Source organism: Dama dama, chromosome 12 (assembly GCF_033118175.1).
Source record: "Dama dama isolate Ldn47 chromosome 12, ASM3311817v1, whole genome shotgun sequence".
In the NCBI taxonomy this organism is placed as follows: domain Eukaryota; kingdom Metazoa; phylum Chordata; class Mammalia; order Artiodactyla; family Cervidae; genus Dama; species Dama dama.
In genome coordinates this window covers 42,864,587-42,882,620 of record NC_083692.1, presented here as the reverse complement: position 1 = coordinate 42,882,620, position 18,034 = coordinate 42,864,587, and the positions used below count along the sequence as shown (strand labels likewise).

At 35.4% G+C, this 18,034-nt stretch overlaps 1 protein-coding gene across 3 annotated transcripts in view; it reads right to left on the bottom strand.

Moving 5' to 3' along the window:
* Window positions 1–18,034, bottom strand: part of USP8 (ubiquitin specific peptidase 8) — a 51,442-nt gene that overhangs the window by 4,555 nt on the left and 28,853 nt on the right. For all 3 annotated transcript variants that reach the window (XM_061157143.1, XM_061157141.1, XM_061157142.1), the window contains 10 exons: window positions 16,709–16,871; window positions 14,404–14,548; window positions 13,881–14,101; window positions 10,557–11,138; window positions 7,207–7,284; window positions 6,539–6,801; window positions 4,441–4,653; window positions 3,783–3,993; window positions 2,692–2,928; window positions 1,836–1,978 (listed from right to left, as the gene is read on the bottom strand). In XM_061157143.1, coding sequence (XP_061013126.1) covers window positions 1,836–1,978; window positions 2,692–2,928; window positions 3,783–3,993; window positions 4,441–4,653; window positions 6,539–6,801; window positions 7,207–7,284; window positions 10,557–11,138; window positions 13,881–14,101; window positions 14,404–14,548; window positions 16,709–16,871 — 2,256 coding nt within the window. The remainder of the gene's footprint in view (window positions 1–1,835; window positions 1,979–2,691; window positions 2,929–3,782; window positions 3,994–4,440; window positions 4,654–6,538; window positions 6,802–7,206; window positions 7,285–10,556; window positions 11,139–13,880; window positions 14,102–14,403; window positions 14,549–16,708; window positions 16,872–18,034) is intronic.

The window sequence follows — 18,034 nt, the reverse complement described above, 5'->3', positions numbered from 1 at the left end:
CAGAATGAACCCCAATTCATTCATTAACAATCCAGAGTTTTAGACAGTTTTTATGTTTAGACATAAAATCTATTTCAAACACACACTTTTTTAATAGTGGAGGGACCTGTCTAAAAATACTTGGTTTCATTTCTGTTTTACAAATGAAACTGAGGCACATAAATGTCCTTGCCCCAGGTAAAGAGAGTGATAGAGGCAGAGCCACACCTCGGTGCCTTAATCCCTAGACCAGCTAGAGCCATTAGATGAGTCTTTGACAAAGCTAAGGAGTTATTAACACCCCCATTTATAATGCTAATCACCACAAAGTACCGAGAAATAACAGAAGAGAGTGGCTCCAGTCCACTCTGGTTTGAAATCCAACCAGTCCATCCTAAAGGAGATCATTCCTGGGTGTTCATTGGATGGGCTGATGTTGAAGCTCAAACTCCAGTACTTTGGCCACCTGATGTGAAGAGCTGACTCATTGGAAAAGACCCTAATGCTGGGAAGGATTGGGGACAGGAGGAGAAAGGGACGACAGAGGATGAGATGGTTGGATGGCATCGTTGAATCGATGGGCATGAGTTTGGGTAAACTCCGGGAGTTGGTGATGGACGGGGAGGCCTGGCGTGCTGCGGCTCATGGGGTCACAAAGAGTTGGACACAACTGAGCAACTGAACTGAACTTGAAAAAACTAGAGCCAGAAACTGCATGCACACAGCCTAGTGACTGAAATAATGGCATTCCATTATCCTAACACGTACTGCTTCTTTAAACACCAAAATACTGGTTGGTGTAATATGGTTATTTCAAAATTATTTTTTAAAGAGTGAACTCTGAACCATTTATACTTTAAGATATTCTCCAAGAATAATACACAGCACTAAAAATCTTTACAAATGTGTAATCATTTGTAGAATGCTTATCTAACCTTTGCAATCTGCAACAAGCAGAAAAGGACAACTAATATAATAAGTTTTTGTAGAAAATCTACATAAGAAATCTGAATATATCTGTTGAAATTAGCATAAATAACTGGCTAAGAATCTCCAATAATTTGAAAATAATTTTGTTTCACTGATTTGTGAAAGATTTTTATTTTATATTTGGAATATCATTGATTAACAATGTTGTTAGTTTCAGGTGTACAGCAAAGTGACTCAGTTTACTTGTATCTATTGTTTTTCAAATTCTTTTCCCATTTAGGTTATCACAGAATACTGAACAGTGTTCCCTGTGCTATACAGTAGGTTGGTTATCTGTTTGAAACACAGCAGCGTGTATGTGTCCATCTCAAACTCCCAATCTATCCCTCCCTTCCCAGTTTCACTGATTTTTGAAGACAGAGTTACATGAAAAAGTGGTGCTGTCATTTTGCCCTGTTACTGCAAACACTAAAGTGAACTAGAGCCTCTTCATTTCTGCCTAATTTCTCTGCTGCTGCTGCTAAGTCGATTCAGTCGTGTCCGACTCTCTGCGATCCCATAGACGGCAGCCCACCAGGCTCCCCCGTCCCTGGGATTCTCCAGGCAAGAACACTGAAGTGCGTTGCCATTTCCTTCTCCAATGCATGAAAGTGAAAAGTGAAAGTGAAGTCGCTCAGTTGTGTCTGACTTTTAGCGACCCCATGGACTGCAGCCCAGCAGGCTCCTCCGTCCATGGGATTTTCCAGGCGAGAGCACTGGAGTGGGTGTCACTGCCTTCTCCGCTAATTGCCCTAGAAGCACCCTAACCTGATAATCTTTCTTTGTTATACATCCTAAGCAGACAGCACAATAAAGTTTAAAGTAAAATACATAGAAATCTTTCCTCTAAAAAGTACTAAACAGGTAGAAAAATGTGTCCCTTTTACCGTTTCAGATGCACTAAAAGCACAGGTGGCAGCTTCCAGATTTCTATCTTTTTTAGGGAATCCCGACGAGCTCTGCAATGACTGCAGTAAAACCTGTTGTTATCTGTGAGTTTTTCTTCTTTGGAAAATAACCTAAGGCAATCCTGGAGGCAAAAATAAGTAGTAGATACTTGTTAACTTATTTTTTTATTACTGAGCATCTATTCAATAAGTTACTTTGTCAGGCATGAAGAATAAACTATTTACAAAGCAGCTCCTGCTCTCCCACCCCCACCCCCATAACTCCAGAGTTAGGATCTACTGAGGAAGCAGATGGGAGGAGGTGATAGGGACGAAGTGTGGAGGGTGATGGTGCTGTGCCCACCGAGGAGGGAAGACGTCCGCATGTCCTGAGAGCGTCAAGGGGCAGCTTCTACCTGGGGGCTCAGGACGTTCTGACTAACGAGAGGCTAACACTAAAAGTGTCAACAAGCTCTCTAAATCACACTGCTGTTGTGTGCAAAACAGGATATTTATTTGATACCTCGTAGAGCAATTTCTTATAAAAAGTGTACCTGAATTAAAGTCAACATACAGTTTCCCAAATTAAACTTCAATACAGACTTTGAAAAACATTATCAATTCTAAAAGAATATTTAATAGGAAAATATTTTTTAAAAAGGAAAATTTCTTTTAAAAACACACACTTTCTTCTAATCTGCATAGGCCTAATTGAAAGGTTTTTTTTGTGAGTTTTACCCTATAAAATGTTTATAGGGATAAAGAGCAGAAATAAATTACCAAGTAAAGTACAACTCTATGTGCATATAAAAATTTTTTTCCTTCAATAAATCTTTTTCTCTCAATCTTAATTTACCTGTAATGTACATTTACTTGTAGATGCTAGTGGGAGAGACAAATACATGAAGGCCTCAAATGTCCTAGACTTTTTGTGACAGGTGAGGCACTGTACTGTGGATTTGAATTGACCCTGAAAAAGTGCAACAATGATAGATTCATTGAGCTGCTTGTGTTTCTGCCATGCATGTTCTGCAGCTTTAAAGTCATCAAGATGATCATTATTTTCTTCTTTATGTCTCTTCCGATTATCAGCCTGAAAATAAGATTTAAACTCTGTATTAATATCTCAAAGTCAACATTTAAATATAAAATTGAAAGTATATTCAATATAAATCTTGCAGATTTAGAAATACTTATTAATGGAGTTCTAATCAAAAAATTTGATGCTACAAAAAAATTCTAATCAAAAGAATCTCCCCAAAAAACCAAAACCCACTTTATCAAAAGGGTGTAACTAGTTTCAATTTCTTAATAAATTTATATTTAAAAAGCTGAAAAGTCTGATTTTGAAAAGAGAAGACATTCCACATACAGCTGGGAGTTAGAGCTACAACTGGACGTCATTTTTTTGGTCCTAGTCTCATGGATGGATACACACTATATTCATACACATATACACATACAGACACATAACAATACATATTCACACACATACATATACACATATATGTGTCTATATGTGTATGTCTATGTTCGCTGGTAAGAAAGGTGATAGCAAAAGTATTTGAAAGAGGGGAGAGCTTGGTGCTAAAAAGAAGTCATTGTATACAAAGAAATAGTAACTTTTCACATGAATCATTTGGCCATATGGGTCACAAACACAGGATCTCTGACAATTGTGTTTACAAATTTACAATGTTTATAAATTCCTCACAATTTACAGCCTGTTAACATTTTCACAAGTAAATACAAATTGTATATACTTCCATTCAAATAGCAAACCTATCAGATGTACTTATTTTAAAGTGTCATGCCGTAGTCCCTAGATTTGAATAAATTAGCACTGAACAATCAACAACTATAACTTTAAATTGCTATAAAAATGAGTAGAACACTCATGAGCAACCCTAAAGATCCTTTGCAACTTAGAAAAATACAATTTCTTACTTTATTAAGATCTTCATGGAGACCATCCATTAGGAACAGAAGCAGTTCTTGTGAATCTTGCTGGCTGTATCCTGCAAACTGGTCATTGATCTTCCCAATGGTGATTTTAAAGTCTTTTGGACTGATGTACCGGTACTGTCCTGTCCACAGGGCTTTCATGATTATGCCAAATTCTTCCGCCACTTCACCTTTATGTCCCAACAAATTTGACCTTTGCAAACATAATTAAAGTTACAAAAAACATTATAAAAAGCTAAGATATACCAGGTTCTTGATATCAACATTAAACTGTTCACGTACTGTAATATGTGACCCTACACTAAAATACTTATTCATAGGTTTATCACCAAATACTTACCTGAATCTTACTTTGATGACACCCCTCCAACTTGCTTCTTTCTGGCTACCAGCCCTCCACCGTCTCCTATTCCTTACCAGTAGGCTCCAATTTATGACAGTGAGCTTCTGCCTTCCTGCACTGTTCCTTTCCTGTCTGCCCTTCACCAGTCAGAGAAACCTTTTCTTTACCTTTTTCTTAAGAATAATGTTCTCTACATTGCTGTTTCCTAATTTGACATCTCTGGAGCTGGGTGGTAAGGAAGTGTGGTTAGATCACCCTTTTAATATGATATTGCAGAAAAGTATGATATTTCTTTACCTATTAATATCATCCTGGTAACAGTTGCGGTTGAAATAATCAGCCAGATGTGGCGTATTACACAGGCACTGTAGTATTGAGTTCATGTAACAAGTATTTCCTAAATTACGAAGTCCAGTGAGAGCTGGTCCAGATCCTCCAAAAACAGGATTGAGGTTCCGAATTTGAGAAGCAGAAAGCCTTGTGATCTCAGCTTTCGGATAGCTTGTTGGCCTAAGGAAGAAAAAGTGCACATGACATCTTAAAATGCAGGGCATCTGACATGAAGGTTCATAGCTCAAAGGGCAGAAAACTCCAGCATCTGTACCATGATGGTATATGGTAATGCTGCAAATAGTTACTAAGTTAGGTCATAAGGTACTGAGTCTTAGAGAACATTTAGTATCTAAGTGACACTGGTGACCCTCCCATGAGGGTCTTTAACTTCTTTTTTTTTTTTTTCCATGAGGGTCTTTAACTTCTTATGTGAGACATGTTTCTTACAGATACCCTGAGATATCAGTAGATTCTCCGGTTTCTCATGAACAGGTAGAGTGTTCTGATAGAGAAGGCTCTTTGAAATGTTTTTAAATGATCCCAGGAAGTTTAGCATTACCAAATGTTGAATTCAACCAGAATGCCAATAACTGCGGAGCACATATAGGAGGCAGAGGTTATAGTTATTAGACTATAACCTGAAGTCTAGAACTGTACTGACAAATATGGTAGCAGCCACTAGCCACAATAAATTTAAATTTTATAGCTCTTATACTAGCCACAATTCAAAATAGCCACTATCATATTGGACAAAACAGATAAAGAACATGTCTACCAACATGGCCACTGGACAGCACTGAACTAGTGAATGCCTATGAGACTTTTATCATGCACTGTATTTGATTTATATATGTAACTTTTAGAATTGTAAGGACATTAAGAAAACTCCTAATTGGTAAGTCTTTCCTTTATTACTGATCCTAAGTATATCTCCACCTCTGAAAGGAATACTGAGAAGAGATTAAACATTATATTCCAACCAGTTTTTGTTTACACAGGGCTCAGGTGTATGCACTCTGTTCAATATATATTTAAAAATATACAAACTACGTATGCTGTAGTTTTTTAAATTGTCAAATTAACAAACTTTAATAAGAATCATGAGTCAAGAAAGAATTAAATTCTTACCAGTTTTAATAATGAGCCCTGAAATCTATAGATTTACAGAATTTACAAAATCTCCAGTTAAGCTTCCACCTGGCAGGGTAGATTCTTAGGAGAAAAATATATTAACTACTTTTGGGGGAAGTGATTCTGAAGAGGCCAAAAAGACAGCCTAGTTAGAATTCCTCAGCAATTAAGAGAATGTATTTAACAAATAAAAAAATCCCATTTATTTTCACCTCCATCTACCCTACATCCCCCCAAATTAATGATCAGAAGTGACAAAGAGACTAGAAAACTATATCATAAACCTATCAATCATAAGCCAGGAGCATTAGAGTATTTAATAACAGATAAAGCCAGGAATACATCTAAATGAGATACTGTTTTGGGAAAACCTAAATGAACCTATTCATCACCACTGGTGAAGAGAGGAACAGAAATGCAATGAAGAAAAGGGAACAGAATAAGGATTAGAAGCTGATACACACTATAATGCTTATTATTTTAAAACATTATATTAAGTTTGCCCCCATGTTACTGAGGTTTTTTTTTTTAAAGTTTGCAATTTAAGAGCTACAATAAGACATATTCAACAATCCTATAAATTATAGTCCTCAAAGGGAAATTTAGGGATCATACGAAGTTTGTAAAAAACATCCATGTAGTCTCACACTGTCTGAAAATATAACAAGGTGCATACTTTTATATCTACATTAATACATATGAATTAGTGAACAAATCACAGAATCCTTTTTGACAGGTTTAAGTTAGTCTGACACTTGGCAGAAAAACCAAGGACATTTAATCCATTTATTTTTTTCCTCTATAGTAAACAAAAATGGCTGGGATAGCCATCCACAGAATTTCCTGTTTCCCTGATATTAGTAAACTGGTATGTTTAGAAGTTTTCAAATACAGCAAATGATTCTGTTTCTAGAAGTTATGATAAACTTACTTGTTTTCCCGATTAACTGCTGGAGTTACTGTTGGCCTCCTCTTCTCTTCCTCTTGAATGGCCTGGGTGATATCTGGGGAGGAGTAGGAGCGCTTCAGTTTAGATGGTTCCCTATCCCGCTCCGCAGGAATCTGTGGCTTGGCTTTATGAGTTGGAGGGGTGGAAGGAGGTGCGGATGAAGGAGCCATTTCCGGTGGATACATATGAACAGTGTTGGTAGGCGAATGATAGTAACGAAAAGTTCCAGTGATGGGATCAAGAAACTTAAGCAGGGGGGAAAAAAGCACAGGTCAAAAAACAATGAACATTCAGTGAACAACAACAAGTAACTCAAAAGTATTCCACTAAGTTTACTTTTGGATTAAAATAATTTGAATAAGATGGTGATAATCACTTCTATAATTAAACTTTCAAAGAGCCTTAAGTTTTAAAGTGATACACTGTTTTTAAATGACATGCCAGGATGTTCATATATTACAGCCAGCAAACCCGATTGGCTATCAAGAAACCTAACCATGCTGTAATTAGGGAAATGAGCTACGTCCTTTATAATGAAGAAAGAGAGTCATCTCTGTGTTAGAGAAGATGCAGAATAAACAAGTTCATAAGTTAAAAAAAAAAAAAAATAGCGCCTTGTAATTTCTTTCTGTGCTAATTTGGAGTTTTACCTTGGCCCAGCCTGATGGCAGTCCTGGTACAACCCTCCCCATTTCTTCACTTCTTGCTCTTGTCAAAGGCTCTCGAGACTAGTTTTAAAAAGAGAAGGAAAAAGAAAAGGATTTTTAAATTAAATTTTGCCCTAGCAAAGAACCACAAACCTTGTGTTGGCTGCCCTTAATATTTTTTAAAAGATGAAGAACTATACATGTTTTCTTAAAGTCCTAAAATTATCACAGCAAGAGGAAGGACTGTGTGTGCACAGCCTATAAAGATGGTGGCTTTTTAAAGTTTCTCTAAAAAACCACCACAAAGACAATTTCACTTCTGTCAACTCCAAAGATAAGAAAATTTATTTCCACACAAAGACTTGGATGCAAATATTCACAGAATTATTAATCATAATAGCCCCAAAGCAGAAGCAATCCAGTGTCCATCAAATGTGGTATATCCACACAACGAGGATTATACAATGAAGAAAAGTCAACCTCTTCAATGAATGGTGTTAAAGATGCATCATACTTTTAAGCTATATAGGCAAGCATATAATTTTTTCCACATCTCTTTTTATTGAACAAAATAATTCAAAATATGTAGGCATTCTAAATTTCAACATGCAAAGAGCACTGACATTTTATTAATTTTAAAAACAAACCAGGAGTTCCCTGGTGGTTCAGTGGTTAGGATTCAACACTTTCACTGCCATGGCCCCAGGTTCAATCCCTGGTCGGGAAACAGATCCTGCAAGCTGCATGAAGCAGCCAAAAACAAACAAAAACAAAAAAGCCAAGAGAGAAGATGTAAAACAAACAAAAAACCCAAAAAGATTTTTAAAACATGGTGTTGGAAAAACTGGACAGCTACATGCAAAAGAACCAGACTAGACTATTCTCTCATACATACACAAAAATAAATTAAAAATACCCCAAAGACTTAAATGTAAAACCTGAAACCATAAAACTTCTGGAAGAAAACAATGGAGGAACACTCTTTGACATTCGTCTTAGTAATAATTTTTGGCATGTGTCTTCTCAGGCAAAGGTAACAAAAGCAAAGACAGAAAAATGGGACTACATCAAATTAAAAAGCTTTTTGCACAGAGAAGGAAACTACCAACAAAATGAAAAGGCCACCTACTGAATGGGAGAAGATATCTGCAAACTATATATCTGATAAGGGATTAATGTCCAAATTATACAAAGAAGTCATACAACTCAGCATCACAGAAACAAAAATTTGATTTAAAAATGGGCACAGGATCTGAATAGACATTTTTCTAAAGACAGATGGCCAATAGGCACATGAAAAGATGGTCAACATCACTGGTCACCAGGGAAAAGCATCAAAACCACAATGAGATAACACCTCACACCCATCAGAATGGCTATTATCAAAAAGACAACATATAACAAGTGTTGGCAAATGTGAAGAAAAAGGAACCCTAGTACAACACTGTTGATGGGAATGTAAATTGGTGCAGTCACTATGGAAAACAGTATGGAGATTGTTAAAAAAAAATTTTAAATAGAACTACCATATGATCCAGCAATTCTACTCCTGGTTATTTATCCAAAGAAACAAAAAACACTGATTAGAAAAGATATATGTACCCCTATGTTCATTACATCATTATTTACAATAGCCCTGAATAGGGAAGTAACCCAGATGCCCATAAATAGATGAATGGATAAAGATGATGTACAGTATCTATACACAATATTAGCCATAAAAAAGAATGAAATTTTGTCATTTGTGACAACATGGATGGATCTAGAGGGTATTATGCTAAATGAAAAAAGTCAGCCCCAAAAGACAAATATATGATTTCACTTATATGCAGAATCTAAAAAACAAATGAACAAGACAAAACAGAAACAGTTACAGATATGAGGACAAACAAGTGGTTACTACCAAAGGCAAGGGGATTGGGGGGCAGCAGGGAGGAAAAGAAATAGATGAGGAAAATTAAAAGGTACAAACTTTCAGTTGCAAAATAAATGAGTCACAGGGATGAAATATACATTGTGGGAGTATAGTCAATAGCTGTGTATCCTTGTATGATGACACAGTATACTAGACTTACTATGGTGATCATTTGGAAATGTAGAGAAACACCAAATAGCTATGTTGTGTAACAGGAACTAACATAGTACTGTAAGTCATTTATACTTCAAAATACAAACACATAGGAAAAAGGATCAGACTTGTGGTTATCAGAGGTGGAAGGTAGGAACAGGAAATTGGAGGAAGGCAGTCGAACGAACTTTCAGTTATAAGTACGTACCAGGGATATAAGGTACAACAAGACTAATTAATGCTGCTGTATGTTACATATGATAGTTGTTAAGAAAGCAAATCCTAAGAGTTCTTATCACAATTTCTCTTTTAAATTTTGTATTTCCATGAGATACAATCATTATATTGTACATCTTAAACTTATATAGTGCTGTATGTCAATTATATCTCAATAAAACTGTAAGGAAAAAAATAAGAACAAAGTAGGATTTTTAAAAAGCCCAAAACACTTAGTGTTCAAAAGGAAAAGGCACTGTTAATTGCATAATAGACCAAAAAAAAAAAAAAAAAAAGGCCCATGAAAAGCACACATGATATTATTAGGTTAAAAAAATCTTTTCTGGTAGGGCTGAATCCCTTTGCTAGTCAACTGAAACCATCATAGCACTGTTTACTAATTGGCTATATCCCAATACAAAGACAAAGTGGAGCGCCCTAGTGTCTAGCAGTAATGATTTGGCACTTTCATTGCCGAAGCCCAGGTTCAGTCCCTGGTTGGGGAACTGAGATCCTGCAAGTCGTGTGGGGCAGCCAAAAAGAAAAGAAAAAAAATCTCCTCCAAAATTATGAAAATCAATGAAGAGTAACAGCCAAGGGTAGGAAAACGCAACATTAATGGGATTACTGCCAATATTTTTGATCAGATGAATGAACAAACAAATGACATAGACTTGACAAATAAAACCATTACACACAAAGATACACTGGCCATATTCTAAGCAGACACAAACTTCATCATATAAATATTTGGCACCTAATTCCTCCATTGTGAGATCAGAAGATTATATTTCACTCTAGTCTTTTGATGATCACACATCAAGCATAAAAATGAAGACTGTAGCTATTTATCTCCATTAGCAAAAATATATTGCATTCCATAGACGTGAAAAGCAATTCCAGTCCCAACCAATCAGAGCAGGTAAGCAAATGTAATCGGATCAGTACAAACCTATCATCTACTAGAAAATCAGTTGAAATGTCTACCCTGTTTATGGAATGCTACTGGTGTCACTTTTTATGTACATTTCTTTACACTTAGTTGGCAATTTGTACTGTTTCTGCTTACCTTGCCTGAACTTGAATCTCCTGCCACAGAGGCATGAGGCACATCTCCTGTTGACCTCTTCTGCACTTCTGGGGTTGGACACCTTTTCCCCCTATCTTCTACAGATTTCTTGGCATCAGTAGTCTCATGTTCACTTTTACTTTGTCTTTTTATTCCTGTTATTTCTCTGACCCTCTTTGCTGAAGTTTCTTTATCTTCTTTCCTGGCCTGTTCACTTTCTTTCCTCTCCATTTGTTCTGCTTTTTGTTGCTTCTCTGTGATTTCATTTTCTTCAGCTTCTTGTTCCTTTCTGTCTTTTTGTTCTTGTTCTTCCCTCCTCAGTCTCTCTTTTTGCTCCTCTTGCTGCCTTTCTCTAAGTTCTTTTTCTTGTTTGTTTTTTTCCATTAGAAGAGCAGTTTCTGCATGAATACGAGCTTTTTCTTCATCTGTTAACATGGCAGTTGGAGGGGGAAATACCGGTTTTGTGGAACGATCAGGAACAACTTTTTCACTCTGAGGAGACTGTTCCTCATGATCTGTACTTTCAGATTTTATTCTATGATCTTCAGGCAATTTGATTGCCGGTTTCTTAGTACGATCAATCTGTATCAACAAATACAGAGAAAAACATCCTTTTGTTGAAATCCAGGAACACAATAACCTCAGTTCTTGATATCAAGTTGTGATAAAAAGAACCATCACTCTCTGGAGACAACATCTGTCAAAACATCTATTTGTAAATGACCTAATGTCTAGATTTCTCATAAGGCACTTAGCACTTACATCCTCTTGATTCCACACTTTCAATACCCTGATATGTTCTGTGTATGAAGATTTCATTCTATAACATAAAAAAACCAGACCTGAGCACCCCTGAAGTTCCATTTCCACACACCCAACTGCTAATTCAGTGTCGTCACATGAGTATCTCACATATACCACAAACCTAATATGGCCAAAACTGAATTCATGATTTCCCCCAACAAACACATGGGTGTGCCCACTATGTGTTGCTCAAATCAAAAAACTCAAGAGTTTCAGATATTTCAAATTTGTTTCTCCATTCTGTTACCAGAGTAATCATGTTAAAATATAAATCTGATCACTGACTTAAAATCTTACTTTCAATAACCATTCATTGTACTTAGATTACATCTAAAGTCTTGCCATGCCTGTGTGGTCTCCCTTCTGCCTATCTCCCCAATCTTATCTCATACCACTTGATACACCAGCCATACTTACCCTGCCCCTATCTTTAATTCCTCAAAGATGCCATGCTTCTTCCCAAGTCAGGCCTTTATACTAGCTGTTCAGCTAGATAATGCCCACAACATTAAGTTTTAGCTTAAATATCTCTCCCTTAGAAAAGACTTCCCTGATCCCTGAGGACCAGCTAAGCCGCTTGATATATGCTCTCATAATATTCTATTCTTTTCCCTCTTAGTACCTACTGGGATTCTGATTAAACAACTGTAATTGTTTAAAATGTTCTTCTCTATTAGCACATAAGCTCCAGGAGGGTAGAGACTGTGCGTGACAGTAAATAAAATGTTGCAGACAGAATGAATAAAATATTCCAGAACAACTTTCATAAGAGATAAGATACTAATTAAAATTGAGTAATTACCTCAATTTAACAACATATTAACCCTACAAAATTGTTAAAAATGACCCTAACATCATTTCTTGAGACATTCATGGAAATAAAAATGAGAATGTCTGCCAGTAACAACCTGTACAGTGTTCCTACAAAATGAACTGTATGTTTTTCCCATTAGAAAACACTACCACAAGAAGGAATCATTCCTCTGCTTTGCTCTTTTTGCCTCTTCACTCAAAAAAAAATAAAAAAACCCTTCCCTTCCCCCACCCTTTTCTAAATTTATTTGTGAATAAAGTCAGAACAAATACTATGAGGATGAGGTTAACAATAAAAGGTGAACAGGGATCAAAATAAATGTTTTCATCCACATTTTCCACTCATCTTAAAAGCATAGCTATGACCGTGTTACTTTCAAGTTTAAAATTCTTCAGCGATTTTCTTTCACCTACAGGACAAAATTCCATGAGAGATCAAAGTCTCTCTTGATGACTTCTGTCCACTTTTCCAATCTTATCTATCATCACACTCACCTCTGTCCGAGAGCTGTGCCCAAACCTGTCAGAACTACTTACCAATCCCAGAACATGCTTTGTGCCTTTAGTCATACAATTTTTCCACTTGTTTCTTTCACCCTTAAATCCTACTCCACTCCTAAAGCCCAGATAAAAATACTACCTCCTCCATGAAGACCCCCCTGATGATACCCACTTTCAGTCAGAACTTCTCTTCTTGATGTGTGTGTGCTCCAGTGACTATTAAACAGTACTTATTTATTGATACATATTATTGATTGCATTAAATAGTACATGTTTATCAAGGTACAATTCATAAATTGTACATATCTCAGAAAGTCACACAGGGATTATGGTTTAAATAACATGCTGATTAAATTGAAAGGAAGTGCAATGTCATAGCTCTTTTAAAGATTTTTTAAAATTTTCATTTTAAGAAAAAATTATTCAAATTAGTCTTAAGATTTAATCAGAAATATTAAAAGTAGGCCTTAAAAAATGAGGAAATGAATGGCTTTATTTTATATCCCCAAAAAATGACTAAATTTTCTAATCAGAGCCTGCTCCACAAACCAGATGTTACCTACTTCAAATATGAAATATTATTTAAATATCTGAGAAAAAAATTTAAAATGCTAAAAAAAATCTTACTGGAAAATGCACAGGAAAGAATTAGTTTACCTTCCTTTAAGTAAAATCTAATGACAAGAAAGATGTTATAATTTTTTATTATAACATATTTTATGTAAGCTCTTTTAAACAATTATTGTTAAAATATGCCTATTATTTATGTGTCAAAGTCTAAGGCAATCAAACTAAAGAGCTATTTCAAAACCAAAACACTGACATCATATATCTATCATCTGTAAGCCAATCTATCTGGGAAAATACTATGAATTAAATTTATAATAAACACCTGCAAGTGTTGTTCAAGTTCATTGTGCTAAACTGTCTTCTATTAGTACTGCCTATACTAAATGGACCCAGTTAGGTTGAAAATCCTTTCAGTTATCTGTTCTTATATTGCTGTGGCAGTGAGACAATTACAATGAAGTTTCTTTTAATGGCAAAAATGTACCAATATACCAAAAATAGAGGAATATAGATTTTTTCACTATTTTTCTTCTAAAATACTGAAGGTATATATATACTAGATACATATTTCTATACTATATACATAATATAATATTAAAAGAAAAGACATAATAAAGTTAAAAGAAAACCACTCACCTGTGGAATATTCTTTAAAATAGGCACTGGCTGAATTATGGGTGAGACATCAGATTTAGAAGCAGCAATTGGTTCAACTGGAGCTGATATATTCAGTGGTCCCATTCTCTCATTTTGACTGTTTATCAATTCTGTATTTTCACTGATTTCTATAGGAGGTATCATCTGGGCAGTAGGTTTAGAAGGAACTGAGTCTTCCAGTGAAGGGTAAGTAAAGTCCACTAAAATCCCCAAAAGATAAATATATTCTTGAAAGAAGAGCAAACCCCACAAACAGTATTTCATGTCTCATGCATGTTCTATGTCATAGTTAAACATAAAGTAAGCAGTGACAACCACAACAGTCTTAATGAATTGATAAACATTAACTTTCAGACTGTGGACATCTTGTATTTTTTATGCCTAAAAGCAAACTGCTATCTAACAGGACAAATGCACACACAACCAAGAACACTAGCCTGAGAACAGAAAAAATTTAAAATTTTACCAAAGCAATTTTAAACAAAAATTTTCACATACATACATGAGACAGACACCTCTTCATTCTTGCCTCGTGGGGGTGGCGTAACTTTAGCATTTGTTGTATACTGTGGATAACAAAGGAGCCAGTTTTCATAGCCTCCTTCTAAAACCAAAGGTTCCTTGTGCAGGACAGCTTTACTTTCCCACTATAAAATAAGGAAATACTATGTTTATTAATATGGCAGCAGTCTCTTGACAGCTAAAAACACAACAAACCTGAATATTAAATTGTTTTTAAAAGATCCATTTCTTGTAAATGATTACAAAAAAAAAGAGACAGCTGAATTCAAAATTCAGCATTTAATGAAACAAATGGATAGATCAGGTTTTTTTTTTTTAGATGAGGTTTTTAAAATCACACAAGTAATCCATGATCTTAGAAGAAAAATAGGAACACAACTTAACATACAATAAAAATCTTCTATAATATAACCTTATCACCCAGAAATAACACTCCAACATTTTAGTTTATTCTTATTGTTTTCTATATATACTTTTTCATTTTTAATAGAATAATGAAACTTAAACTGCTTTTCTTTTATATGATCATCTGTTATCCATAAAGAGCTATATCATCATCTGTAATGACCAGATAATATTCTATTTTATACAGACACATATATATACACACACACCAAAACTGAATCAATCGTTTCAACAATTATTATTTTTCCTATTTAATTATAAAAAATGCTAAGATAAATACTAAAGATCCTATACATATACCTAATTGACTCCATTAGGAAAAGTTCCCAGAAGTGGAGAGGGTAGGCCAAGAACATTTTAAGGCTTTTAATATATATTGCTAATCTTTGAAATGAACTTTTAAAATTATGTTTGTGTATTTCTGTACAATAATTTACTAAAACCATTACCTTAAAAGATGCCATCAAACTGCCCTTCTAAAGACAATGCCAATTTACACATTTACCATCTGTATATGAGAATGCCCATTATAAGTCCTTATAATTTTTACCAAACTGGTGGACATAAAATGAGTTGTATTAGCACTTATATGTGAAGTTTAACATCTTTCAATACATTTATCAACCCTTTATGGCTTACCTTAATCTCATCTTTTGCCCATTCTTCTACAGATTGCTATTTTTCTTAGTGAATGTACTCTGAGTATTAAGGAAAATAAGTTTTTGTCTTATTACAAATATTTTCTCTGACTTTTTATTTGTGATATTTTCAGTACAGTCAAATTTATGAGCCTCTTTGGTTCAGGATCAAGGTAATAAAAACATTTATCAATGGTTTTTCCTGGTAGTTCATTGTTTCAATCAACATATTTATGTCTTTTACCCACTTGGAATCTAGTGTGGTCTAAGAAATAAGGCAGAGATCCTTTCTTTTACTTACTGGCTATCCAGCTGTCCTCAGACCAGTTATTTCAGTCCATCTTTTCCTCACTGATCTGTTATATCATCTTTATATGTACTAAACTTACAGGTACCTTAGGCTTACCTATATGAAACTGTCATTTTTTTAGTGAAAACTAGGTGAATACTGGCAATTTCCTATATCAGCCTACACCTGGGTATATTCTGTGATTTCCCACTTTGAAGCATGATTGTTTCAAGGCTTTTAAGACTGCTCTCCTGGAGGACAACGTTCCATCAACTGACCCTCCTACCAGCACACTGAGTTTTATTTCTTACCACATGCTCACCAGCATTTAGTGCTATTATTGTTTAATAACTTAACATATTAAACCGAGTATTATTTTTATCTTTGTTAATCTGTTCATGACAGTGACATTAACTGTTTGAATTTGCATTTCTGATTACTAGTTATGTTGATATTTTTATGTTTTTGTCACTTTCATATCTTCTGTTTATGTCTGTGTCTACTACTTACATCAACATTTTATCTTAAGTAATTTTCTTATTTATTTACAAAAACTCTTCAGATTTTAGGTGTTCTAAATCAGTGCCATATCTGTTGCAAATATTTTTGCCTTCTGCCTTCAAATCCGGTACATTTTTTCACACCTAAGTTTTTATTTTATTGTCATATCTATCAGTCTTTTTTCCTTAGTGATTTCTTCCTTTATGTTTCATAACAAAAACAGCATTTTCCAGATAATTTAATTTCTGAAAGTTCTAATTATCCTACTATTAAGATCATTTTAATGTTATTGGGTGATGCAAAACTAGTCTTTTAAATCTGAATTTCTTAAAAGTCTACAACCAAAGCATGATGGATCTTCATGTCCTTAAGATAATCAACTAGTCCACATACCTTTCTAACAACCAGAAAAGGCTTGCAATTACAGTAAACTAACAAGGAAACTTGCTAACCTTGAAAAGTGCATCTTTCAGACTCCGTAGAGTTGTCCCAAGTTGTAAATCTTTTGCAGAACTAAACCAGTCAAGAAGGACCACATAATCCACACTCCCCCTCTTCTTCCATGTGTCTTTAGAATCATCTGGGAGGTTTGCTTCAATCCGACTAGCAGTGACTCTGAAATGTATTAACATTTGTATTGGGGCGAAAGTAGATGAGAGGTCCTAATATACTATTATAAGACACTGAGTTTTGTTCTACAGTCTTTATCATACCATAACAAACGTTTTTTCTTTTTTTTTGGCCATGTCATGGGGCTTCTGGGATTTTAATTCCCCAACCAGGGACTGAACCCAAAGCCCTTGGCAATAAGAGCAGAGTCCTAACCACTGGACCGCCAGGGAACTCCCCATATCATAGCAAACTTTAAGACAGTTTCCTTTCTAAGGTCAGACTATATGTTAAGAATAGCCTAAAATGTTTAACACCTTCACTAATGCATAATATTAAAATATATTTTAGTAATTATTAGAGACTGAAAGAAACAGACTCACTTGACCCTTAATATTAGAAAAAGGGGTGGGGGGCAAAAAATGAAAACATAGGAACTCATCTGAGTACATCTCAGTCAAATATAAATAATGAGGGAGAAGGGGTAACACTTTTATATTTCAGTTCTCTTATACCTATACAGATAATTAATAAGTAACCAAATACCAAAATGCTTATTTAACAAACACGTACAGCACTTACTATGTGCCAGGTGCTATTCTAAATGTTTTATTCTCAGTGACCCTCACTAGATCCTCACTCTACTCCTATAAAACAGGCATTATTATCCTTATAGATGGGGAAACTGAGGCACAAAGGGGTTGAGTATCCAGGTTACAGTTGCCGCGAGCTCACGTGTACACTCTCAGCTGTTCTGTGTGCTGTCTGCTACATCATTACCTGTGAATGACACCAAGTCTACACTAAAGCACATGCACTTCCCCCTTCGCTCACACAAAAGCTTAAATTCTTACCTAAAGAGCCCAGTGCATGGCTCCTACCTCTATTCCTATTACTTGAACATTCTTATCATTGCTTAACTTATTCCGCTCAACTCCATTCCACTCTTCGCTGCCTTGTAACTCCTGGTTTGGGCACGTATGCCCCTGCCTAAAGCACCTCTGCTCCTACTGTCCCCTCTGCCTGGAAACCCTCTTTCCTCAGGTAACTGCGTCACTCATTTCCCTTATCTCAAGGTTAGCTGAGGGATAGATTCTCCATGAAACCTTCAGGGATTAAAATGTTTAATACTCACCCCAACATACACACTTAACACAATCATCTCCATA